The sequence below is a fragment of the Balearica regulorum genome, chromosome 4, assembly GCF_011004875.1.
Source record: "Balearica regulorum gibbericeps isolate bBalReg1 chromosome 4, bBalReg1.pri, whole genome shotgun sequence".
Classification (NCBI taxonomy): Eukaryota; Metazoa; Chordata; class Aves; order Gruiformes; family Gruidae; genus Balearica; species Balearica regulorum.
In genome coordinates, this window is record NC_046187.1 from 33,103,444 (window position 1) to 33,130,310 (window position 26,867).

Consider the following 26,867-nt stretch of genomic DNA (forward strand, 5'->3'; position numbering starts at 1 on the left):
TACCAATACAGAGCAGTATTTTCTGTGCGCAGTGCTTGAGAATAATCTTATGCGTCATGCACAGCAACATTTGCAGGAAGCAACTCATTCATTTCATCCAAGCGGAGAGTGGTGAAGATGAGATTTAAATGGCATGGAGTAGAAGCAGGCCTGGTACAAGACACCATCTCCTTCCCCCTCCTTCTGCCAAGACTCCTGAGAGATTTCTCATCTACTGTAGAGCTGGCTGCAGAGTCTCAGTGTGTCAGGGCATTTTCCTGTGCTTAGAGCAGAGGGGGAAATCTGTGCACGTGGCTATTCAACTCATCCTGTGCTGTGACAGGTTTGATCTAATTGTGTAAGTGCTCCAGCTGGTGAACCTCAAAACAACTAACAGCCAGGCAGAGAAGCTGTAGCTTCTCCAACCCCTATCTCTTTGCAGTTGTATGGATGAAAGGTGGTAGGACTGCATGCGAAGCAGAGGGGTGTCCTGGGACCTGGGGCTCTCTTGTGAGCCATGCTTTCTGACAGCTGTTGGAAACGAGCACAGGACACGTTCTTTTGGTACACAGGCAGTGCTGAAATGTTTTATTCTCCACTTTTCTGAAGGCATGACTGCTGAGTGCTGTGCAGAGATGCCACAAGCAAAGATTAGTCAAAGGAGGCTTGACAGAAAAGCAGTTGAGGCTGAGATGTAAAGTCCATCCCCTGCCAACCCCACTTGCAGTGGCTGGTATCTGAAAGCCTTCAGCAAGGAGGAAGAGTGAGAAGGGATTTTGGGTAGGAGAGCAAATGAGCAGTGGGGCTGCAAAAAACAGTGGGTATGTGGTTGGAGCAGCTCTGGGGCATGGGGTGGAGTGAGGCAGGGCAGGATGTAGGAGCAGCTTGGTTTTGCCTGTCTCATGCCCCTGTCATGATTCAATGTGTCTTCAAGGTCCCAAGCAGACTGAAGAGAGAGAAGCGGCACTGCAGAGCCAGGGCCAGGGTCCTGCTCCTCCACTGCTTACTGGTTGTCCCAGTGGAACCCAGAACCTGACAGCAGGAATGACAGTATGAAAATGAGAAGCACCATCAGGCTGATACTGTGCAAATACGTTCTCCTGGCAGCTCTGAGAGAAAGGAGAAGGCATGGCAGACTGGAGCAGTCTTTCACCCCTGTGCCCTTGCTGCAGATTGTTGACACATGAACAGGGAACCTTGTGCCACTTAGTGCAGCCGTGGCAATGGAAACTGTGTGAAGGCAAATGTTCCGGGGGGATTTTTCCTCCCTGCATGCAAAACCCTTCTCTCTGTTAGACAGCCAAGTAGGCTTACAGCTGGACTTGTCTGGCTGCCAGCGTGGAGTAACCGAACACTCCTGCAAGTACTCGCTTTTCTTGCTGTCAGCCTCCCTCCTAACTCTCTGATTTGTCATGGGTATCTGGCATTTCACGGGTATTTCCTAAAGGCCAGTGAAGTGTGCTTTGCAGCATGCTTAGGTCTGATCACTGGCGTGGGCTCTGAGGGAAGCATCCCTCCCCAAATCACGGTAAATCAAGGATGGAAGGAATAATGTGCCTAACTCTGTACTTGACCAAGTTGTACACTGGTGCTTTTTTGTGTTCCTGAGCATATATGGCGGTAGAAATGTCTTCCTTGTGCACTGAGTGGCGATACACAGTTGAGCTCTGTCTGGCACATGCAGTTATCCTCGCGGGCTGCAGGCATTGACCTGGCCCAGGAACCCAGCGCAAGCGGCTCGAAGTTGGCCATGCCCGTGTCTGTTCTGGGATAAAACAGCGGCAGCGAAGAACATCTTGCTGACATAGAAATACCTGCTTCGGGTGAGATGGCTAATGCTGAGGGGAAACAGGACCTTCTGGTAGAGCTTTGGGCATGGCTGCAGGTTTGTTCCTACCTTTGCCTGTGACCACCCATGTGTAGCAGGTTTCTTTTAAATGGTGCGGGCAGTGTGACTCGCTCGGCCCATCTGCCTGGGGCAGTTTACAAACCAGCCTATGCTGCAGCCAGAATCAGCCGTGGTAGTTTTCATGGAAGGGTCTCAGTTTGTGTCTCAGCCTTAGCTTGCTGCACAGCACATTTTACCCAGTTGTGGAGACCTGCTTCTGTGTCAAAACACCAGGAGGGTGGCTATGGGACAAATGCAACTCCTCTGCACCATTTGTGCCATTATAGAGAGGCAGCAAAGCATCATCTTCTAAAGCATCTGCTGTCTGTTTGCAGGTGCTTTCAACCAGGCTTGGTGGGTGCCTCTCTGCTAGCACCTGAACTGGGACTTAGACGCATCTAAAAATCAGGCTTTGGTCAGCCAGTACCCAGCATTAAAGTGCCTTTGCCAATAGGACTCATGCTCCCAGATCAGCTGAATAATCTCAGTGATGCAGATTTGTCTCCTCAAAGATGGGATTGTTCTTCAAAAACTCAACTGTGTTAGTCTTTAGCATTAAGACAAAGTAGTTGGAGATTTGGTTAAAACCTTAGTGGCTTCTGTGGAAGTTAACATTAAAACTAAGGCCACGTCGAGACTAGGATAAGCTTCGTGGTTTGTGTGTGTGCTATTGCAAGGCAACCTTTCAGAGGAGGCAGGCAGAACTGAGGTTTCCAGTAAAATTTGTGACATGCTTATGAAGGAATGTGCAATCAAAATACAGACTGGCTTGTCTGTAAATAGGGAGAGAACAAGTGCTGCAGATATGGGCTGCTCCAGCTACATTTAAACTTACAGTTAAACCAAGCAAACACCACCGCTTGCCAGGCACTTAGCTTTTTCTTTTTGTATCAGTGCAATACTTCATTTGATCTCGTCTTTCCCACCCTGCCGCAGCCCTGAAGATTTCTAATCTCCTGCAGTTAGAACCATTTCTGAATAGAAATGTGAAGTTTCTGAAACCTCCAAGAGATTCTGGGCCTGGAGAGCTGCATCCAAGCAGTGTCTCAATGCTAGTTTGTTACAGCTCTGAAGATTGAATATTGCAATGTGATTTGCACTGGCTTTTATTTAGCCGTGATGTGACGCATGATTTAGATAGTTATGCATGGTTTGGCACTGTGATGAGCTTGTGCAACAAAGATGAGCAGTTTGCAAAGACAAGGGGACGAGAATGCTGTGGTGGGAAGGCAGTGGGACATCCCTTAACTTGGAGGGGGGAGGAATAGGAAGGATGCACAGGTGACCTTCTGTCCAGCTGGTACGTGGTGTATCTCATGGAGTAACTGTGAGAAAAGTCTTTCTTCTGGGGAGCAGCACGTATGTCAGCAGGAAATGGGAGTGGGGCTGGAGAAGGTGTGGATGGGGCTGGGGACAGAGTGAGGTAAGCTTTATCCCAGAGGCAACCTAGAGGGAAAGGTAAAGCCACAAAGAAGAGGAGGGTTGACTGAAGAGCTGCAGGAAGGGGTTTGCTTGCAAATCAAGCATCTATTTTAACCTGCAGCAATCTCCTCTGCTTGAGCAGTCTCCATTTAAGGATTCCTGAAGTGGGGAGATGGAAATGGGAATGAAGGCTCAAGCAGACAGACTAGTCTTACTGCAGTCCTCTCGTTTAAGATCTAATGGATATTAGCCCTGTCTTTAAAGTGCATAATGGTGCACTGATTTTATGACTCATCTTTCAGAGCCAATGTTTTCAGTACTGTTAGCAATACTGCAGTTTGGAAGTCAACCTGGGGTTGGAAACCTGGGAATCACTGGGACGCAGAGCCCTGTGGCGTACGTGCTTGAGGGATGCAACACTGCTTTCAATGTGTGACAGCTCACGTAATTGAGGACGCTGCCTTGCAGATTTAACTTTGAATTGCAAATACCATCACGATTCTTCTGTTTTGGGAGACGTGTCTGCATGGCTTAAAAGCTGCTCTGCCACTTCAGGTTTGAGTGTGGGTGTGAGATGAGGGTAGATATTCAAACCAAATGTGAATTCAGATTGCAGACCATGGGGGCAAACTGGAATTACTGGCCCCAGGGGAGGGGCGTGTCTGAAGAGGAACTCTGCGTGTGCATGTTCCTTGCCAAGCCCTCCCCTCTGTTGTCACGATATCAAATGATGTGTTCTTGCTTTGGAAAAAACCAAGGGGGTTTAGATCTGCTTTTTCATGAAAGTGAGAAGAGAAACAGTGTGAGGAGGAGAGGAGGGAAGCGGCATTTGCGGGGCTTCAAGCATGATGGGGCTGACTGTTGTGTCATTGCTGCACAGGCTGGGCAGTACTTCGAAGCATGATTTCTTTTCTGGTTTTCCTGGCGTGCTTGTCACTGTAAATCGCAGCTAGACACAGGGAAACATTTTTCTGGTTTTCTTTTTTTAACAGCAGAGGAATTTATTGCAAGCGCATTTCAAAATAGGGGAGTCCAAGGACCATCCATCTGTCTTGAGTGTTTTAGTGGCAGTGGGGACAGCTCACAGTGGCTGCTTGATTGATGGGTACAGAGAGTTTGGTGTGGACCTGTGGCTGCAGCCTGCTCACAGCTGGCCTGCCTCTCTAAAGGAAGTCACTGATCTAGCTGGCACAAGCTAGTTGTGGCGTGGTGCCTCTGCCTCGGGTAGAGCTGTTTGGCACTGATGTGGGCACACTCAGCAGAAGAATTGAGCCCTTGCTAGACATGGATGCTGCCATCGCATATTGCCTTCGAGGGCAGATCCTACCTGCCAGACTGATGTCAAGAGGTGCTTCTGGTGCTATTGGGTGTCTAAGCTGTGACTGGACTACGCTGAGGAGATGGCATGTCCATGACTGGGGAATCTGCCCTGCTGGGGCCAGTCGTGTAGAGTGGAGCCAGGAGGAAACTTGAGCTGTTCTGAGCGAGCTGTTAGGGAAGTGTTCCTCGGAGCTGGGCACATCTCAGCACCTGCCTTTCCCCTCTCATTGTGCTGACCTGCATCTTGCCCTAGACTACATGCTGCAAGGGTGCCAGCAGTGGGGAGCTGCCAACTTGGCACTTGAACAGTGGAGATGATGCAACTCATTTAGCAGAAGGATACCATGTGGTGGAGAGCCCCCCGCTGCTACTGACTTGCAGAGCTGGTATTGCCTCCTTTAGGGAAGAGCTGACGGCTGCGAGCTGGGATCTGCATGCTCAGCAGAGTATAGTGTGGCCCAGAGCCCTGACAGGACACAGCAACAGTCCCAGGGCAGCAGTGGCTAGTGCACCCAGGGAGAGGGGTGTTAGGGAATACTCTCAAGTGTTTTTACCTGTTTCTAAATATTGTTCTGGTAGCTAAAAGAGACACCCTGTGGTTGGCCAGCCATCACAGAACAGCAGGGTCTCTCCAGCTCAGAAATCACAGTACTGGAGCATGGGCTGGACAGCTGCAATGGGCATGGTTGCTCAGGGACGGAACAGGAGGTAACATACGGGTTCAGAAAAGGTCAAGCACACTTGTCTGGGGTGGTTTGAGGTCCTCCCTAGAATTTCTTAGAGGAGAAATACTGAAGTGATGCAAAAATCATGTTTGTGGCACTGCTTTCAAACCATCTTTCTGGTTCATACCGAAGAAGGTAGTTTTGGCAGGGTTCTTGTAGCATCCTTCTGCTTGAACTGACAGACAGCTGCTTTGTGGGTGTGGATGGCTATAGTATGCAGATGTGAAAAATAAGGCTTGTATCTGTAACTTTATCTATCTACCAATTATCCTGCTGATGCTACAGGTCAGCTTCTTCCCTTTCATGGAGACTGAAGGTAAACTTCTGGATCCCATCTGCCCCCAAAGCCTAATTAAAACACCTACTCCTAAAACCTCCATCTCATTAGGCTCCATCTAGATGCTATGAATCCCTAAGGAGCTCTCAAGTCTGTGTGCAGTGATTCAAAGCAGAGACAGGAAAGATGGCAGATGTTGCGTTTGTGTGGAGCAGCATGTCTCCAAGCTGTAATCACCAGGACATTCACCATGGTTACGCGGATGAGACCTGCTTGGGTTGCAGGACCAGTAAGCCCTCTTGCAGTGCTCACTTGCATCGGTCATGGATATTTACTTGGGGAGAGGGAGGGGAAGAGCATACTAAAAGCAAAAATTGCAAAAACTGCCTTGCCGATGATTAAATGTTTTCCTTCTTTTCCCTTATTCATAGGAGAACTGCTGAGTCAGCCGAGACCTGAGGGACTGACGGAGATCATCTGTCCCAAGAACGGCAGCGAGCGAGTTAATGTTGCCTTGGTTTACCCCCCCACTCCTACTGTGATCAGCCCTTGTTCCAAGTGAGACCTGAAAGCAGACCCCCATTCCCCTGTCAGTACACACCAGAAAGCCTACGTAAAACATGCCCTCACTAAGCAGTTTTTCTGGAAGGTAGCAGCCCCACAGCCTGGGGACAGTTCTAATTATTTGTGAATATAGACAGCCCACTCAAAGGATAAGAAATACAGTAAATACGGTTGAGGTGTTTCCTGAGCTGTGTTGTGGCAGATGCAAGAAACGCATAGCAGGCAGGACGGATCAGGAGATAATACAATCATGGTCAGGTTTAGGTAGGATGGGACCTCAGGAGGTCTCTGCCTACCCCGTGCTCCAAGCAGGGCCACCCTCACAGCTGGGTCAGGTTGCTTGGGACTTTGTATAGGCAAGGGTTGATGACTGCCAAGAATGGAGGTGCCACCACCTTTCTGGACTCTAGAGTTACACTGTTCTCCTGGGGCAGAACTTTTTTTCCTTCTGTCCCATCTGAGTCTCCCTTATTACAGGTTGGCTTTCATTGCCACAAAGATGCATTGCTGGCTTGCCTTCAATGTCTTCTCCACCGGAACCCAAGCCAGCTGGTCCCTAGGCTATGATGGTGCATGGGTTTGTCATGTTCGGGGTGTAAGGCTATGTACCTGTCCTTGCTGAATTTCACAGCACTGTAGTTGGCCCTCTCCTCCAACTTGGTGAGGTCCCTCCAGACAGAAACCCTGCCCTCCTGTGTAGCCTACATGTCCTTCACTCCACAGAGTTGGGGATGTGCTTGGAAAACAGACCTGTGTTGTGGTGGGAACAAATGTGGAACAACGCTCACAAAAAGGAGCCGTGCCTTGGCTTTTTGACGCATAGGTTTTCTTGCAGAACAGAAATGCAGCCGTGGCCTGCTCTCCTTGGAGTGGCACAAGAGAATTCGACAGGGAGCTTAGAGGATCAAGCCGACTGTCTTGCTGGTGGCTGCTGCCATGATGCATGTGGATGCCTGTTACTTCCACTTCAGTATCTGAAAGTAGCTTTGATGTTTTCTCTCTGTTCATTGCCCTTCCACCCCAAAAAACGCTCATCCTGCCAGAGAATAGCTTCAGTGATGGGTGACTTTTGAGCTGTGTGTGAAGGTGAAATGCCCACCTGGGGCCCAAAACAAAGTAGTCACCCTGATATTGAACAGGGCAGTCTGTCTATTCATTTGGTCCTCCTGTCTGTATACTTGGCACAGCACATTTCTAACCTGAGGTTGCAATTTTTGTTGTATTGTGTTGTCAGACCATGCCTGTGAACTTGTCCTCCTGTCCTCCAGCCTGCCTTCCACAGTGTCTAACAACTACATCCCAGTTTCACAGTCACTCTGCTGTCAGGAAACTTGTGTTCTCAAAAAAGCCAGTGTTACTTTTCAAGACCTCAGCCTCCCTATTTAGAAGCCAAGAGAAATTTGTGTGTCTTAGGTTATTCATCACAAGCACTATGAACCCTGCTGCTCACGCTACATTACTTTTTCTTTATCCTTTCCTCTTCCAGATAAATCGTCAGTGCTGGTGCCAAAGGTTTTCCACCAGGCAGAACATGGCTGATGCTCTGCAGTGCTCCCATCTGTCCAGTTGTGGAGTTGCATGCTGACAGGGATCGATGGGACTTTGGACTCTGAAACGCTGTGGGGCGAGGGCAGCTCCCAGGTGGGGGCCTTGTGGCTGGAGCGGATGCAGTCACCTGGAGGTCGGGGACACCAACGAGGCATGAAGCAAAATGATTGCTGCAGATGGCAGGGCCGCTGGCCAGAGGGGAAGCACTGGGGATAGGTTTCTGTGGACCCATTGATCGTGTGTTGAAAACCCATTTGGATCTCATGATGAATGTAAAAATGTTCTTGGTACCATTTAATTCAGACCTGCTTGAAGGAAAGTCTCTTGAAATGAGCTGTAGCGGGATTCCCTGGATTTGTTCCTGGACAAGTGAGTTTTGTGGCAGTTGGCCAAGGCTTTGTCGGGGAGGGGGTTGATGCTGTGAAGCCTTTAAAATTGCTCCAGTGCAAAACAGTTGGCTGTGTCCCACACAGCAGGCCGGCAGAGCAGGAGGAGAAGCAGGCTGGGAAATGTTCCCTGCCTTGTGCATTCACATACACTATGCCATGAAGCGGTAAGGATGTGTTGTAATCATGCAGGGATGGAAGAAGGGCAGTCAGTGTGCCCCCAGCATCTGCGCTTTCTTCCTTATCACCAGCCCCCAACAGCTCATGGTCTGCCACGTCCAGATGCTCTGGAGTTGCCATTGTGTTATTATTCTCCATGCATTGTGGCCAGTAGAGCAGGAGAAACCTAGATCTGGGTCCTCCTCCTAGCAAAGCCACCCAGGCATCTTTGTGCAGAGATCTAGTGAAGCAATGTGTGGCTGTGTTGTACAAACTGGCCCTGATCCCCTTGGGCTGGCCCTGGCAGCCATGCTTTGTGGGCAGCCATTCTCCCCTGGGCCAGATGTGGGAAAGGGCAGGCGGAGCACTGGCACCACAGTGCTGGTTTCTCTCCTGATGAGGTGGTTTTGAGGGCTTGTAAGATGGTGCTGTCAGTTTGTGCCCTACAGCTGAGCCCTGATAACTGGACTGTATGAGTCCTGCTCCATGCAAATATTTGATTTAGTGTAAGTCAAATAGGAGGCAAGCATTTCCAGAGCCAGGATCCCTTCATCAGGTGCTGGTGGAGGTCTGAGAGATGAGGGACTTAAAAAGCTTGTGTTAATGTACAGCTCTTCACCCTTGGGACTGTGATGGCAGGCATGGGGCAAAGGCCCTTTCCCCCAGACCTGGGATGGGTGACACTGGTCACCAGGCAGTCCTCACTGGGACGCGGGCTGGCCAGGCCTGCAAACAGTGCAGGGCAGTGACGTGCATCCTGCTGGGACGTGCTGCTGTTGCACAGGTGACATTCCCCTGGCTTCTAGTCCTTCAAATACCAGCCTTGTGTGCAGGGCTGCAAATAGCCCCTTTTGCAGGAACTTAATACTGGGAAATGCAGGGCAGAACCACTCTAGTGGGAGATTGCAGGCGTCAGGTGGAAGAAATCAAGCCGTTGTGCCTCACTTCAGAGCAGAAAGCTGCCAAATAAAAGCTAGCAGCTCAGTTAGCTTCGCATCTCTTTGGGGTGTCATTCCAGCTGGGGAGAGAGCTTGGGCTCAGATTTCACGTGTTGACCCACCACCGTTGGCAGTGGGCATTTGAACCTTTCATATGTCGGTGAGAAGCATTAATTGATTGTGCTTCTGTATTGTTGTAGATAAATGGGGGACTAGAAATTGGCTGTGGTGGCTGGAGGGAGCGGAAGGGAGGTGACATCTTTGAATGGTCTCAGGAATAGTCCTAGAAAAAACCCTTGTCCCAAGTCTTGCTGCCCGTGAGACATGAAGGGCCCTGGTATAGTCAGAACTTAGGTTAAGGCATTCCCTACTGTCACCTCCCGTGCTGGGCAGCTGCCTTCTCCTCTCTGTGCTGCTACTCACCTCTCTCTTTCCGTTCTCCATAGGAAGAAACTAGCGATTTGTTGCTGTGACGTTGCGTGGAAACCACGTTGTAAAGAAACCACAAACTGGAATCCTTTTCCAGCCGGAGGCCTGTTTCCCAGTGTGCCCATCTGGTCTGGGATGCGTGAGCATTGAAGGAGCGAGAGGACAGAGCAGACGTCTTACAGCCTGCTCCTTGGGACCGCAGCCCTCCTGCTGGGGCTTGCCACCTCAGCGGGAGCACGGCATTACCTGGCCTTTGCAGGCACTCAGTCTGCTGTGTGCACTGAAGCCGTAACGCTGGGAGTGTGGCAGTATGGAGATCAGTCTAGTTGGGTCTATTTAATATGAAATGGTGATCACTCATCCGCCCACTGTTTAGTAACTGGTGTAACTGTGTTTTCATTTGTATTTTTTTGATATGCAAAAGCCATTTAATTTTCTATGCAGTTCAAAAATGTCTCCCCTTTGCAACTGCCAGGTGGGAGATCTGTGCAGGAGAACCAAGCCAAGTGGCTGATAGTTCTTTTGATTTTGCTGTCACTCTCTTTTAAGGATTCATCCTGGAATCCTCTGCACACAGTGTCCCTTTACGGAGCTCCTGCCTGTTAGACCCCACTTAATGTCCCTGAGCCCCAGGGATGAGGGCCCCATATTTTTGAAGGATCTGTCATTTTTCATAGGGCAAGCCACAAGGAAGGAGGGCTTGAAGGCAGTGCCCTAAGAGCAGAGATACCCAAGTTCAGAGCATGTATTGTATTCCTGTTCTTGTCCCTGCTTGGATAGTTACTGAACTGTTAGGAGTGACTAAGGCCTCTGCAGAGCACCGTGCAGCCTTTACTGAAAGAGTATGAAGAAGGCAGAAAGGACTGGGGCATCAATTGTCTCCCCACGGAGCTGATGGTGAATTTAACCTCTTTGGAATAGGAGGAGGATCTCCTGGTACTAGGTGCCTACTTCACTCGAGAGGACTGCGCTGGTTTTGCTTACTGGTTTGCAGACCCCTTGTTTGTTGACCAGTTGGTTTCCTACTGAAACTGGTGCAGACAGGTTTGGAAGCAGAGCTGGCAGGTTGCTTTGCACTGCAGGACTTTCAGCACCTGGAACATGTCCTGGAGTACCTTGTGTTATGCTCTGAAGCAAATCCTGGGATTCCAACCTGCATCCGTCCAAGTGAAACTCCCAGGATAGCAGCTTTGCCTTCTGCTGGGTCTGTGTAACATGTGAGAAATTGCGTGTCCCTGAGCAGCACACAAACCTGTTGAGGTAGAGTGGGAGGGAGCCCAAATGGTGATGCTGCACATGTAGCTCATCTTAGGGCTTGGAGGGGTACTTGGAGACCTCTGGCAACTGCAGAGGGTTCTGGGTGATGTGACACCTCGGCTTTAACTGTGCTAAAGGCAGAAAGGTCACAGAAATAAGACTGTTTCCAACTGCCACAAGGCCGAGATGCATTTGACTAGTCCCCTTTTGTGGCAATGCTGTTCTTTCTGCATTCTGTCTCTGCTCTGAGCTTGGGGGATTCAACTTTAAACAGAAGCAGAGACCAGATTGGGATTTAACCTGCCTTGTGGTCTCTGAAATCAGATGGGAGAGACTGGGGTCTGCAGAAGCATGGGTCATTTCCCTTGCGGCATCCCCCATGCTATAGTTCCACGGTGGCTGTGAAAGCTCAATAGTGCATTTGGGTGCTGCTTTCCCAGGAAGCCAAGATGCGCTTGGCTGTGCTGTCGCACCAGAGTTTACATGGGGTCCCTGTTCCCTTCCCCTTTGTACCTCTGAGGTGGTTAAAATTTTCCGAGCAGTAGGGGCTCCTCATAGTGAGGAGACAGATATGGTTGTGCTAAAGGGAACTGCACATGGTATTTAGGAGCTCACTAAGTGAGGTGGAGACCCACCGGCTCACTCCTGCAGAGCCCGATCCTGGAGCTCAGCTCCTCCCGTGCCCTTTGGATGGGATCTTGGGCTGGCACCCTTGGAACGGCAGTGCAGGGAGGTGGAGATGCTGCACTGCAGTAAGCACAAGAAGAGGCAAGCAAGCAGGCCTCGGTGTAGCACTCATCACGCGCTTCATGGCTCAGTTCATGGACTGTAATTGCAGGTATTCATGTAATCTACATCACTGGGCAGGACTCTGCGCGCACACACACATGCATGCCCAGACGCACACGCACCAGACCCACACTCGCCCACACATCCTCACCAAAACAACTGAAAATAAAAGTGATCTCAATCTCAAGGGGAAGCCTGGCTGTTTGATTTGTTTTTCCTCTTCCAGTGCCTCCTTGAGCCTTGCCTCTGGAAGGGTCTGCGCCTGATCGCAGATCTGGGGGTTTCTGAATCCAGGAGCCAGAGCTTTTAGGAGCGCTCCTAGCAGATGACTCACAAAATCATAGAGAGATTTGACATTGAATGAATCTGAGCATGGAGCTCCTTATTTAGATTAACATCTGTGAACCATTGCTTACTCCAGCAAGGCAGGTGATTTCTGGGGAACAGGTTTTTCCCTACGGCGCTTAGGGTGTTCTGTGGGTTTTTGAGGCCAGCTCAGTGGTTCTCATTGGTACGGTGGTGGTTGCTTTCTTGTAAAGCTTGGTTCCCTGCAAACCCTGCTCGAGTGCCACATTGTTCAGGGGCGAGAGCCACAAGACAGATGGCCCTCTGCTTGCCACCATGGGTGTTAGCAGGAGTGCCACGAGGGTGAAGTAAAAGTAGAGAGCGAGTCCCCTCCCACACAGCCCTAAGCAGCTGTGTGTGACCCCACTTCCACTGCACCCTCATCTGGAGATGAAGCAAGACGGACCTCCGTGGCAACCCTAATGAACAGAGCGATGCTGCGCAGCAGGTCTAGGGGAAGGGATGGCAGTATCTGCAACGAGATGCTGGCGTGCCGGAGTGAGACAGGAGGCAAGGCTACATGTGGGTGGCTGGGCCCCAGCCACAACAGGGCAGGTGAGGAGATGTCAGGCTGTTTAGGGGCTGGCAGATGCAGAGGTGTGGGGATGCTTGCATCAGTTAGGTGGGTGCCACGTATGCATCGGCATCCATCACTGAGGGACAAAAGGGAAATCTCCGAGGGTTTGTCTGGACCATGCTCCAGAGCTGTGGGAAGCACCAGCAGAAAATGAACTGACCCATGATGGACACAGAGGCGTCCTCCCTTCACCTCCTGGCTAAGAAGACCCAGCGGGTTCTCACGTGTCTCGTGCCATCCACCCCATCCCGCTTGTTGGCTGCGGATTAAGGGATATGAAGAGGAGCACAAGGGAACTTCCCTGGGCAGGGTGGGGATGGGGGCCAGCTGAACCGCTGTGGTGGCCGGGACCTGGCTGCCCACACCCCGTGGGTGTCCCAGATCCGTCTTTAGGTTGCCCTGTGCAAAGTCAGAAGAGGAACATGGAAGCATAAATAGGGTGTCTGTCCCGAGCGTTTTTCCCATAATACGGCCAGAGCCTCCAGAAAGCTGCTGTGACCCAAAACCAGGAGGCTACGCAGCAAAAGCTCTGGAGGGCCGACGGCAGGGGCACGAAGGCAGACGTGCTGCCGCAGAGGAGCGGGGCCTAGGGCTGGCGGGACCCAGGGCTGCCTTTGCGCCCGCCGGGAGAGGCGGGGGGCGAGGCAGGCCGGGCACGCGTGGCACATCCCCACAATTTTTTTATCCCGGTATGCAGAAGGCGAGAGCCGGGGCCGAGCAGCCGGTCGGGTTTCACGGAGCACAGCGCCCGTGGCGGCCCGGCGAGAGGGGAGGCGGCAGCGGGAGGCGGCAGCGAGGCCGCCCCACCGCTCAGGGGCGGGCCCCGCGCTCTCCCCGCCTCCCCGGCGGGCCGCCGTCCCCGCCGCCGCCATGGAGGAGCAGAAGGAGAACTGCCCGCAGGCTGCCCCCAACGATGCGCCGGCGCCGCCCGCCCCCGCCGTCTGCCCGCCGGTGAGTGCGCTGGGGCGGCGGGAGGCACCGGGCGGCCCCGACAGGGCCGGGCGGGCGGTGCTGGCCGCGCCGGGCATGCGCCAGCCGCCCCGGCCCGCCGCTGCCCACTGCGCATGTGCAGAGGCCGCGCAGCGGCGCGCCCGCCGTGGTCCCGCCGCGGAGCCGGGCTTCCCCCTCCCGTCCTTCCCCGGCCCTCGGTGGTTCCCGGGGCCAGGCCGGTGCAGCGGGGCCTAGCGCGGCCTGCCCGGGCGGGCCGAGTGCAGCGTTACCGAGTGGGTGTCTCCGGTGCCACGGGCCCTTTCCTCTGCGCCCGACGAGGCCCCGGCGGCTGTGGTGGCGGCAGCGGGCCTGGGGGAGGCCGGCCCCGCCGTGCGCTCGCCCCGCTGTGGCTGCGAGTAGCGGTTTGGAGTCAAAGCGCCTTTCGTTTTTCCTCTTAATTTATTGTTCTGTTTGCTTTGCACAGTACCGGGCATCTGTGTGTCCGAGGTTCTCAGTCGGTGTAGACTCCGTACAGCACGGAGAGAAATCTCTTAATGCCAGCCAGGGTTTTGCCGGCTCGTAGGGGAGAACGAACTTTCTCTGTTGAAAGTGGGACACACGCTCAGGTGTTTGTCTCCAAGAGCAACTCTTTGGCATGACTTCAGACACGTGTGTTAGTATCCCTTTATTCCGTCTGTTGATTTTTTTATTTTTTTTATTTTTTAATGGAATTGAGAAGGAAAATGGTGTTGTCAGTATTGATTTTCTTATCCGTCTGTAAGCTAGTTCGCTCAGTTTGATCATGAGTGAAACGTGTGATATCTTACTGCATTTTTGTGTCAAAACGATGTGTAAATTTTAATGCTCTAGCTTCTTGTTTTGACCTCCTTAAATGACCTTCAAATTTCTCTTTCTTCTAGGGTAGGCAGCATTGTAAGATCAGTGATCGAGAGACTAATGGGAAAAACTCAACTGCCAGTTCGAATGACTTCAGTGATCCGGTTTACAAAGAAATTGCTATAACCAATGGTTATATCAACAGAATGACCAGAGATGAGCTCAGAAGTAAACTTGCAGAGTTCAAGCTTGAAACCAGGTTAGGCTGATTTGTAAACCTTTTGATTTGAGAGCAGTAGAGCCACAAGGGATGATTATTTTACAGTTTAAAAACGCCACAAAGTGAAAAGCAGATGCGCCACCAAACGCCAGTTGTTTTACGTGCAGTCTTGATGCAGCTTTTGTTGTAGGATTAGTGCATGTGATACTGTTTAATGCGTTAGCAGAAACATGCGCTGTTTCAACTGGCAACACAAAGAAACAAAAGAATATGTAACTAGGTTCCTTCTGGACATGTTTTTGCTCAAGGGGGAAAGATAGGTCTGAAGAACTGCAGGGGTTCTCAAGTGGTGTGGCAGACCTTCAGTATAGAAACTTGCTTCAGAACATACATGTTTTTATTTACTGTACCCAGTACAGATCCGGTGCTGGCTAGAACTTCTGTGCTGATAGGGCTCAGAATTTAATCAATGCGGAGGACAAGTATCTTTAGATGTAGAGTTTGCTAATCTGAACAGGTGAGATAGTATATTTACCTATTCACATTATTCTATAAACTGACTTGTGCTCATTGAGGAGGAGGAGGAGAAGGCTAGGTATGTAAGGGAGTGGTTCCTTCTCAATCAGAAATTACCTGCAAGAACCTTTGATAATGCTGTGGCCAGGCAAATGTGAGATGTTGAGAAGAATGTCACCTGGGAGGAAGAAAGTGTATTGTTTCTGTTGGCAACAGTTATGAGGAACTAGTGGTGGTGAGTTAGCAAAGTGAGAAGCTACTGCTCTGGAGGAAGGAGGAATTTGAAAGGTGAGATGAAGTCTGAAAGGAGAAGTCTAGCTTTCTGGAGAAGGCGGCAACTGTAGGGGAGAAGATCTTCAGAGGAAAAAAAAAAGAGGAACAGAAATTTGTTTGAAAAGAATAAAAAAAAATGGTGTGAGTGGGAAGTGCATCCTGCCACTTTCACCCCAGCTGTCTGTAGATGTTCTGGCTACATGGTTTTTTTACTTACTCCTTTGGTTAAATGCATTTGGCTGCTCAGGAGGAAAAAAAAATATCATTACCTGATAAAACTTTTAGTAAAACAGGTTAGATTTGTACAGCTATTCAGCAGTTATTCTAATTTAAAAATAAACGCAACATCCAAATAGTAAATTATGTGTTGTGGTTTCCTCCTAGGTTATTAATTTTCTATTTGTGTTTTTTATTCAGTTGTAAATGGAGAAAGTTTTAAACTTTTCTTTTAGCTAAGCTAGACTTTTTGTGTCAATATATTCAATTAAGTTGGTCAGAATATGTCTTGCATGTGAATAAATAGTGCATCACATCTAAAGTAGTGAATTGAGCAGATTGCCACACACCATCCTTTCCCTTGGGGTTATTTTGTTAGCAGATCATCTCCTCTTTCAACTTCTTTTATAGATTTGGTGAAGAAAAATAATTTTCCCCTCCATCAGCTCCCATACTGTTTCAACTGTGAATGAACTGGTCGTTGAATTAAACTAGATTAATAAAACAGAGTGGAAAAAATTATCTGTGTTTGCAGAAGAGGCTGATGTTCTCAAATGCAGGTTTCGTAGTCTGATTCCAGTTTTTCCTTGTGGATCTTCTGGGCTGCTTTTCTGATAATACCACTTGCTACCAGTAACTCTTCCAGCTTCTGTGATTTCATTTGCAATGTGTAATTTTAAAAATAATTTCCTTCGAAGAGTAAATTATCCATGTTCGTTCAGCTCTGTTTTGGTACATGGCAGTTCTAGCACCTGCACTTGCATATTGTAATGTTTGTATTAAAAAGATGCAGTAAATAACTTTAATCGTTTGCCACTCTGAATTTATATGTTAGCCAGAAACCTCCTGAAAAGCAGGATCTTGACCAGGAAGTTTTTCTGACAACTGAAATTTTGAATACTTTAATTGAGTTACTCAAGCTCCATTTTAAATTTAAATTGAGACAAATTTAAAATGTGGGTGTTTTTAGCCAGATTCTGCATTATCTGTGCCACTGATGCAGAAATACCTCAGGCAGAAGGCACAGGGGAATACAGGTGAGGCAGTACTGCTTCCAGGGCCAGAGGTCATCTAGGAGCAATCCACAAAGACTTGAGCTTTGCAAAGGCTTCAGCTACCGAGTCTTGCTGACCTGGAGGTGACTGCAGAGTGTCTCTGTGCTGTGCTTCCCAGTCTGTCCCCAAATACTGATACTATCTAAATGTTTTAGTTGTCAGGGGGTATTGCAGCCTCTGCGTTATCCCAGATAATGGAGTGTGAACTGTATGATAAAGTGGAATACAGGCTTCATAAGTGCTGGTGTTCAAAATGAGATTAATAAATGATGAATTTTCAGATAGCTTCAGTTCTACAATGGTGAAATAATTAAATGAGTGTGATCACTGTCACTTTCCTTATCTCTTTAGAGGAGTGAAAGATGTGCTGAAAAAGCGACTGAAAAACTATTATAAGAAACAGAAGCTGATGCAGAAGGAACCCATTAATGGAGACAGCTACTATGACTACATCTGTGTTGTTGACTTTGAAGCAACATGTGAAGAAGGAAACCCACCTGAATTCGTACATGAAATAATTGAGTTTCCTATTGTCTTACTAAACACGCGTACCCTGGAAATAGTAAGTGATCTAATTACTGTGTCAGTATGCTGTTCTTCAGTGTGACTTCTTTGATTCAGAAAGTCTACATTAGTTTTTAGGTAGATGTTGAACATTAAAAATAGCTATTTCTTTTTCTTTTTTTTTTTTTTTTAATAAAGACCTATCCTCTGTGCCTCTTACATACAAACAAAACTTTCTGTTGTTAAAGCATCTGGAATAGATCATGCACCTGCTGTTGACTCCCTCTACTGATATGAGTGACTTTCAGTTTCTCAGTCATCCTCCCCACCCTGCTTCTTTCCCTGCTTTAAGATCCGCAAAGCTATTTCTAGGACTCAAGGGATTCATCATAAACAAAAATTAGCAAATTCTGTGGTCCTGTGTGAGGCAATCTAGAAGAGACTAATGGAGAGGTCTAGAACGTGGGGTTGAGTGAACTCTGCTTCTTGGCAGGCTAGACTATTTCCACAGTGCACCCAACAGATTGACCACTGTGTAACCTGACTTTAAACATACTTAGTAGGCATTGGGCAGTGTCAAGTGTAGGTTTCTTCTGGATAAAAACTACTTGCTGTCTAACTGAAACCGAGTGACTCAGTGAAATGGAGGAAGTGCACGCTCCTCTGACTAACTGATGGTTCATTTCTCAAGACCTTCTAAGAGGAGGAGGATTTCCAGTAATCACTGTGATGCTACATAAGAGCGTAGCTGCATGTATGACTAACTGCAGAGAGAGGATTGTGCAGATTACCAAGATTGTTTTATTACCTTTAGAGTAGCAGGAAATAGCGTGGGTTTTTTCCTCTCTCCAAAAGGTTTTGTATAGCAGCAGGGATTTGGGGCTTTCCTTTTTTCGTGAAACTTGCGTATAGTCTTCACACTTGTACTGCTCGGTTTCCCCGAGTGAGGTCATTGTGTTTATCTCTGACTGGCGTCCAGAGGTGTATGTCTTGCGTGCAGCCTCTGAGATGTGTGGCCTGTTGCCTTCCTTGAATTACAGCCTTTAGAGATACCACCTAAAAAATATCAGGCTTTGCTTATGCCTCTCACTTTTTTTCCTTACTTGTGCTCTCCACTTCCCAAATCCTCCCCTTTATTGCAGTCTGTCCTTCTCTGCTCTTACATCCACATCCTTGCTCTTTGGTGCCTACTGGCTGAGAGGAAGGAGCGTTCTGGTTGGAAAGCCATCCGTCCCATTGGGAATCTCATCATGGCCAGTCCAGATGCTCAGATTGACTGGGGAGGCACACACTCCTATTTGCCTCAAGCAGGGCAAGTAGCCGCTATTGCCTTTCAGCTACGGGCAAGTCAAAGAAGTTGCTACATGATGTGCTGCTGCTGAGCGTTTGATTCTCTCTTATTAAAGGAGGATACCTTTCAGCAATACGTGAAGCCAGAAATTAATCCCAAGCTTTCAAACTTCTGCATCAGCCTGACAGGAATCACCCAGGTAATTTGCACTTTTGTTTCTTCAGGAAAAAATGTGAAAAAAAAGAGATGTAGTGTTGATGTTTTCATACTGGTAATCTTTCATGATAATTTTTCTGTAAGGTTTGTTCTCTTAATCCCTCTCTCCCAATGACCACAGAATTTATTTCATTAAATTGGTCATTTAGGTGTTTGTAAGGAGCTGTAGGGAAAAGCATTCACTTTGTAATTCATGTGTAGAAACTTAACCTTTAACAGAGGAAAGCACCTTTTGAATTGCATCAGTTCCTCTAAGATTTTTATTCTGAAGGGTTTAGAGTCTTATGATGGGAAATGGCTTGTGATCAAGTAACTTGAGCCTGGGAAACAAGCTCCAAGGTTTTATTCCAAGTTCAACAGCTGACTAACCTTGTTACCTTTATAGATGCTGTTTGGAGATTGGCTCTTTTAGTGGTGCTTTTGTGGTGCCTTTTTTTCAGTTCAAAAAAATCTGAATCCAATTGCCTGCTTATTTTAATGTGTAATCTGTTTCTAAAGATTTTTGTGACACTTCAGTGAGTGATTTAGTGGGTATCTATATACCTATATAATTCTTACACTTCATGCTGTTTTTTTTCTGAAAAAAATGTTCCTCGCTTGTTTTTTTGGTTCTCTTAGGACATTGTTGATAAAGCTGATACATTTCCTCAAGTTCTGCAGAATGTCATAGAGTGGATGAGACAGCGAGAACTGGGAACCAAGTATAGCTATTCCATGTTGACAGATGGGTATGTTCTTATGCAACTTTCAGCACAATCTAAAACTGAAAAACAATGTTTAATCTTTGTGAGAGTATTGTTAAAGGTGGATCATGATACTGCCATTTTATTATAATTTTAGCTTTTGGGAAAATCAGAAAAGCTGAACTAAACAATTTGAAATGAAGCTTAAATCCATTAGGTGGCACTGTTTCTTTCCTAGCTTGCTTTATGCAACTGAATGATGTTGAGTGGACTTTTTATCCTTTGTTGTAATTCTCTGCTTACATCTAGCTTTCACGTAGCACATAATACCTGAAAATAACGTTGCACAATTTCGGTTCTAAGCAACTCCCATGCTCTCCTGAATCTGTGGTTTCAGAGATGTGCGGTGATTGTGTTGTATTCTGTGTGTTAGTGTTGCTGTTAATACATCCTGCATATTTTGCCAGAAAGCAATAATGGGTTATGCTGTTTGTTGAACAAAAAGAAATGGCTGGCACAGAAAGCTCTCTGATTCAGCTTAGAGGACTGTGGCTTTCCTGGGTCCCACCTCTGGCCAGCTTTGTGCATGACCGATTGAATTCCTTGAACTAATGCCTGAACTTGCGCTCTCCCAAAGGCTGGGTGGAAAATCAAGTCCCCTAATGACTGCAAAATGAAGAGATCTTGAGATCTAGATATATCTGTGATGCAACATTGTCCTTGTGATCTTAGATAAGTTATATGATGAAAGATACTGTTTGAGCCTTATCTTTTATAGCACTGGCCAGGGAATTTTTCTGTGGGTGATGCTTGCTTTTTAGCTGTGAAACATGACTCTTCCGTTAACACGTCTGCGTTCCTCCCTCTCTTGAAATGAGGGATTTAAGTAGGACAGAGTTTTTAACATTAGCCTTGTTGAGGTGAATGATGCGTTTTCATGATGCTGTGCCTGTTGTTGGCCTGGAGTAAGTCTTTTGCTGTGCTGGATTAAAAAGGCGGTCCTGTGCCGCTCTGTTACAATGACTGTTGAACCAGAGAGAGATGAACCTCAGAAAAAACCTGGAGTTTATGGAAAAAAGAGCATGGGGGATCTTAGTATGACTCTAACGCTTCTGTCAAGTAAAACACAGATAAATATTCTAGTCTGAGTGGTTTGAAAAATAGTGTATCATAGGAGATGAATGGGTTCATAACAAAAGTTTTTTTTAACTAGTTTTTTTAACTTAGCGAGTGGGAAAATTTTTTTGGCCGTGAGACTTTTTTCTCAAAATTATTGAAGATTTGGACAATGACTATAAATTACAGGCCTTTTCTGGTAAAGAACCCATATCAAGGTGTACAGTGTGGATCTGTGTACACATTAAAAATAAGGAGTTAAAATAATGTCATTCTGACTTTTAATTAATTTAAGGAGCTGTGGTAAATACTGCTATTTGACTTTTTTTTTTTTTTTAAACCTATGATTAGGTTTCTATCTTTGGAAGCAACAGTGAATTAAAGAAGAAAATGCTAAAGCAAAACTAGTGCAAGACTGGTTATATTACTCGGCCTAGAATGTGTTGGGAATTCCCCTCCAGGGGAATCCCCTCAGTGAAATTCTGCAAGGAAAATAGGTGCAGTGAAATCTCCCTCATATAGGTGAGATTGTGTAGACAGCTGCAAGAGAGGGGATAAAAGGCTTTATTTTAGCTTGAAGCCTACAAACTTGTTGGGGTAGTTCCCTTCAGGACGGCACGCTAGAAGTGCATAAGGTTATAGTTTCATCTTCTTTCCATAGGAAAGGTCTGGTTCTCCTAAAACTAAGTGCAGTCTTGTTTCAATAACCTACATTAAGTAGAGAGATGCATGTGTACTCAAGTAATCAGGAAAATTTAAGGTGTCGCTTACTTCCTCAAGGGCTGTGCGTCTAGTTTATTGGCAGTTTTTGGAGTAGAAGTGGTAAGTGAAGTTGATGTGCTATTTTTTGTTTTAACTATCCTGGACCTGAAACCATCCTAGTGAAAATCATGCTCATATCATTATTTTTCCCCATGACTAACATTTATATTAAAAAATTCTTTATTATGATTATAGCAAAAGAGCTTTTCCTAAACTGTTTTCCTTCTACTGACCACCAAGGGAAAGACAGCTGTTTGTGCTACAGCTGTGCAATATGTAGGATGCAGGACATCTGAATGATATATTGCTAATGTTTTTCTCTTTTCTCTTTTGCCTTTTAAGATCTTGGGATATGAGTAAATTTTTGAACATCCAGTGCCGTATTAGCCGTATCAAATACCCTTCTTTTGCCAAAAAGTGGATCAATATTCGCAAATCATATGGGAACTTCTATAAGGTTTGTACAGATTGTTATTCCTCTTGCGGGAAAATTTGGTTTAAAAGTCTAGAACGTCCTGTTGTGCTTGTCGTCTTTACTTGTGTAGTATAAAATTATACTGCTTAAACTAGTTGCCTGGGGCCTGATTTTCAAATGTGCTTCGTGCCCAGATCTCACTTTACTAATTGAAGATCATATAATCTACTGTATTTTGATTTTCATCTTGTCTGTAAGCAGCAGGAGATGCTCCATGAAGGATTGTCTAAAAGTGTCATACTGCTGCTCTTAGATGAAGTGTGTCTTGAAGTAGTTCAGCTGAAAAGACTCTGTATTGATTTTTCAATTATTTTTTCCTGTTTTCATGTAATGCACTACAAAACTAATTTGCACCACTACCCTCAGATCTCTCCACTTTTGATAGTGTAACAGGGACAGAAAAAGATTACCGCATACCTACAGTGGAATCAAATTGTCAAGAGAAAAGTAATACCAAGTGCAGTGCTGGACTTTATTGCTGCTTCCTTTCACTGTCAGATTACCATAAAATGGGTTATTGAAGATTCTAGCAAGTTCCTAGTCAGTCTACACTAAGCAATTTGTTTGAATGTGATTTCAGCCTAGCTGACGATCTTCTCTTGAGGGGCTTTTTCATACTAAATGTAACCTCTAGAAAAAAGAAAAAAGAGGTTAACATTTAATAAGAGAAGAGTTTTGCCTTGCACTGGGCAAATATTACAGGGTTACTCCATTTCGTCCTCTACTATTGTGCCTTCTCTGCATGACCGTTTCTGTTGGAAACACACTAGAACACGGAACGGTTTTGTCAGTCCTCTCAGTTTTACCCTAGACATACCTACTTTTTCCTTCTCTTTTGACCAGTGAGTGCTTTTTTTTAGCAAAGGCAATGAAGATTCTAACTTAGGAGGAATCAGTTTCTTTTTCCTTTTTGTGATATTTTTGTTGGTTTTAATAAATGCAAACAGTTGTAGCATTTGCAATTGTTCAGGGCTCCTGTTAAGCTATCCTGTGCTGCTATTGAATCTGTTGTTAAGTAATGGATAAAGCTAATGACAAGGAATGTGTTGTAACTTTCCTGTGGAATATCCCACAACCTGCAGTATGTCTCCCCTGCCTCTAGTTTGTGGGTGTTATTGTTGGAGTTGCATATTGCCAGGTTTTGGCAACTGCTTTGTCACCATTTTGCCTAGCTACTAAATCCAGTATCCTGTCCTGGAACTTGTCATATCCCATGTTCCCCCACTCCAACCACCACCACCAAGAGAGCAAACCAAAGTTTTCCTTTAAAGTTACTGTTTTGTTTTTCTTTGGCCTTCCAAAGAACAAATGTATATTTAGTAGTTAATCAAGAGGGGACTCGGGGCTTTTGCTGGTGTAGCACTTTGCATGGGTAAATCGGTTAAGCTTCCTTGTCTGTTCATGCTGTTGGTCATCCATGTAAACATGGACTGTTGCAGGTATTGCTGATATGTTCCTGGGGTGTTTGGAGACATTCAGAAGCTTGATGTCAGTGAGAATCAGGAATCTGGTTCTTCCTTAAAAGGAAAACCAAAATCTGCTTCCCTCTGCAATGCCGCTTTGGGTGGTAATTCCTTTTTTTTATAAGGCTCGTTAAACCTAGCTAGGCCATGGCTTCCACAGTCACCAGCGCTGGCACATCTTGAGCTGGTGCTGGTAGTGGTGAGAGGCTCTTGATGTTACCCTGAGTCTAGACAAGCTCCTGTTGACTGTGACTCCTCTGTAAAAATGAGAGTGTCTGTCTTACCAAGAGCTTTGAAGTTAAATTGTTAGTGATCTGACAAAAGGCAACATGAAAGTAGTATGTGACTTAAGTAGATTTAAAATCTGCGTATGTTTCTACTGCACTGTTACATTGAAAAGACTTGGTACAGAACCTAATTCTTGAATGTGTTTCACTTTCTCCATCAGGTTCCCAGGAACCAGACCAAGCTGACAATCATGCTGGAAAAACTGGGCATGAATTACGATGGGAGACCTCACAGTGGACTTGATGACTCTAAAAACATTGCAAAGATAGCTATAAGGATGCTGCAGGACGGCTGTGAACTGCGGGTGAATGAGAGAATGCATGCTGGACAGCTTATGACAGTCTCCTCCTCAGCCCCCTTAGAGGGAGCCCCTGCTCCGCAGATGCCCCGCTACAGAAACTAGCAGTTCAGGGGTTTTGCCTTAGGAACTGCTCTCGGATACCCGCTAAAGACTGTTCAGAGCTTTTTAACCGGCCGCCTCTGCCAGCCTGTCTGCAGTGCAGAATCTGAAAGCACCTTAACTAATCATCTCTGTTGAAATAAAGAGGAGTGTGGAAGCTCTTTGCTCTTTGAAGCCTGTGTTACAGCATTTTTGTTATACTGATGATTTTTTTTTTGCTGTTGTTTGCAACTTTTCTAGCAGTTAAGTTGATATGCGGAATCCAGGCAAAGCGTTACGCTTTTAAGAACGTGTAGTTTAAACACATGCAAAGTTCGACTGGGCCTGTGTGCAGCTGTTCCACCCCAGCCTGTGGGTAGTGTTTATTCACTATGCCATACTCTAATGATATCTAGCATCTGATTATTCATTGCACACAAATAAGACATTGCTGGAAGAACTGAAATAGCGAGTGGTGTGGTCGGGCTGGCATTTCCTGATAAGGCACTCTTCTAAGGGCTCCTGCTGGTAACTTTTTTGTTTTCTTTTACAAAGTCTAGGAGAAACGGGAGCATGTTCATCAATTCTAAAGCAGTAGACAAGTAGTGTGTTGTTTGGTTTGTCTGTTGCTTTTTTTAATTTTCTTTAAGGGGGGGTATGTTTTTCTGCTTCCATATCAAATAGAAGAGCTGTGTGTTGAATAAAAATTCCATTAATGCAGTATGATAGTAATTTTTTTAACCTGTATTTAAAAAGAGAAGATTCTTCAGATTTTCACTTTGAGGATTGTATCTCCTATTCCTGCTAGACTCATAGCTGCACTTCATTTAATGTCACTTTCAGACACTGTCAGCCATTTGGTCCTAAATATGAGTGAAGTAAAAAGAACTTCAAAATATGCCAAATTGTCAAAATTTTGTGTTACGTGGTTGTTACGTAAAACAAGACAAGAAGCTTCTAGCATGTAGTTAGAGATGCTCAACTATTTTTGGTACCTTCCCATACCTCTGCCACTATGAATGCCTTTATCTCAAAATCTAACATTGGGAGATTAGATCTGGCCTTTACTAATAAAATCATATTAATTATTAACAACTTCTGTTTTCTTCCTAGGGCCCAGATAAACTGATATTCAAAAGAAGCCAAAGTGTTAATTTGCTTTGTCTCCCTGGGCCGTTCTGAAGCACAACATTAACGTGATCAGCTTTCCATTCGAATGGCTTGTTCTGAAAAGCAGAATGATGCATTTTGGTTGCTGCTACTCAAAAAAAAGTTAGTTTGGAATCCCTGTATTATAATTCATTCTTTCTTTCTACCACTTACATTCAGGAAACAAAATAAGTAATTCATAATAAAGCTTTGTTGAGAACATTTACTGCTTGGCTAATCAAACTCCTCCCAGCCCCCCTTGCTATTCTGACTGTTAATGTGGATCAATGGAAATATGAAAACTCTATTTAAAGTTCCTGTAAGAGAGAGAAGTATTAGTGAATTCTTGGTTGCTTTGCATGTCAGAGGGAAGCAGTTTTCTTTCCAGAGTCACAGATTTGGACAGCCACAACTGCTTTAGAATGATGTTAAATTTTTTTCTGAAAGTAAATACTCGCTCTACTTCTAGAGTTTTGTTGAACTTCACAGTTCCCTTTCTTTCTGTAGCAATACTTATTTTCAGAAGGGTAAAATCCAAATCTCTAATATGTTTACTCTGAAAATACCATTTATTTGTCAGCCCATATTTTGTACGAATTGTTAATTATATATTTGCTTTTCACTATAGCAACCAAAGTATTCTCTTTTCTGAAGAACCATGGTGATTTAATTTTTTTTGTCTCTGAGTTACTGTGGTGCAGGTTTCTATGATAAAATTGAGTCTAGCTCAGCAGATCCCCTCCTTGGGATGCTGGCAGTGTCATAGACTTTGTCGCTAGTCTTTATTTACAGGTTTGTAACCAGGCTCACAGTCCAATGAAAAGGTTTTTTTGTTGCAGGTTTCATAAGTGAAGGGCTGTTGTAATTTCACATCATTTATTTTAAGTACAGATTGTTTATTTTTGTTAAATAACTTCAAAAAGATATTTTGAGATAAGGGTTAAATATTAATAATTGTAACTTACTGCTTGAGTAGTTTTTTTAATCAGTGAGTTGCAGAAATCAGTAGAACCATTCCAGATACTATTTTATCCAAGTTGGATTAATGTCAAACTGTAAGCTGTAACTGTTTTCACAGAATGTTTGATTCTGTGATTTTGAGATGAAGTAAATTGTATCAATGTTTGTTGGTTTACTTGAAATGTAAACAAACTTATTAAAATAAGTTGGTATTTATTAACATGTCAGGCACTGAATTCACTCTCTAAAGCATGAGATGACTTCAGCTATCTTGGGGCTTTTGGTCTCAGCATGGGCCATGATGAGTCGTTTTTGGTGGACTAGCAACATTGCCATGGCTAGGTGGCATAAATACCATGAATGTGACTAGTTCACAACACTCAGGAAGGGGATAAATTCTCCTGGATGCTTGCGTACTAAAGGAGAAGGAGGCATTTGAGGATAAAAAATACATTGTATGGGGATATTAGCAGTGATGCTTGCATTCAGCCAATGTTTTTTCAGATTGATCTTGTTTGTTCATCTCTGCTGTAATGAATGTTTTTTTATTAGAGGAGTCATCCTGTGCTGGAAAAATTCATTGACAACTATGTAAGAAATAATCTCCTTTACATGCAGGGAAAAAAAAAAAACCGCGCAGACATTATCCTGCTCATACAGTAAGAGGCCTTGTTTTGTTGTTGGTTTTTTGTTTGGTATGGGGTTTTTTACAAGCTGTACTTGAGTAATTTTACCACTACTCCAGACAGCCTTTGTAAAACATTACCAAACTTTAAACAAAGGAGTTGCAGACAAATTTCAACATGAGCACTTTCAAGTCGATTTCCTTAATATGTATTTATATGAATGTGAGAGGGATTCACAGAATCTTGGGGTTCTATTAGGAAAAAAGGTTTCTGAAGCAGGCTAAATAGCAATAACCTCTCTATCT

General features: G+C 45.7%; 2 protein-coding genes across 7 annotated transcripts in view; both read left to right on the forward strand.

Annotated features, from left to right (window-relative positions):
• MFHAS1 (multifunctional ROCO family signaling regulator 1) overlaps positions 1–11,852 on the forward strand; it is a 34,700-nt gene extending 22,848 nt beyond the window's left edge. The window contains exons 2-5 of one of the 3 annotated variants that reach the window (XR_012835286.1): positions 6,043–6,169; positions 7,662–8,092; positions 8,197–8,276; positions 9,653–11,852. Coding sequence is in view for 1 of the 3 variants with exons in the window: in XM_010310336.2 (XP_010308638.2) it covers positions 6,043–6,169; positions 7,662–7,665 (131 nt within the window). In the remaining 2 variants the exon portion in view is untranslated. Of the gene's footprint in view, positions 1–6,042; positions 6,170–7,661; positions 8,094–8,196; positions 8,277–9,652 lie in introns of those variants that run through there. The other 2 variants (XR_012835285.1, XM_010310336.2) reach the window with 2 other exon arrangements.
• A 1,553-nt stretch (positions 11,853–13,405) lies between these two features.
• Positions 13,406–26,152, forward strand: ERI1 (exoribonuclease 1). Of its 4 annotated transcripts, none has more exons than XM_075751664.1 (7): positions 13,406–13,554; positions 14,454–14,629; positions 17,002–17,212; positions 18,561–18,644; positions 19,280–19,389; positions 21,565–21,679; positions 23,609–26,152. In XM_075751664.1, the coding sequence occupies exons 1-7, from the start codon at positions 13,474–13,476 to the stop codon at positions 23,849–23,851; spliced, it is 1,020 nt and encodes a 339-aa protein (XP_075607779.1). In that variant the 5' UTR covers positions 13,406–13,473; the 3' UTR covers positions 23,852–26,152. The 4 variants fall into 4 exon arrangements, with proteins under 4 accessions (XP_075607779.1, XP_075607781.1, XP_075607780.1 ...); XM_075751665.1 differs by having other exon boundaries at positions 13,423–13,554; positions 14,459–14,629; XM_010297622.2 differs by lacking the exon at positions 13,406–13,554 and adding an exon at positions 13,669–14,206.
• Positions 26,153–26,867: the final 715 nt, after the last annotated feature.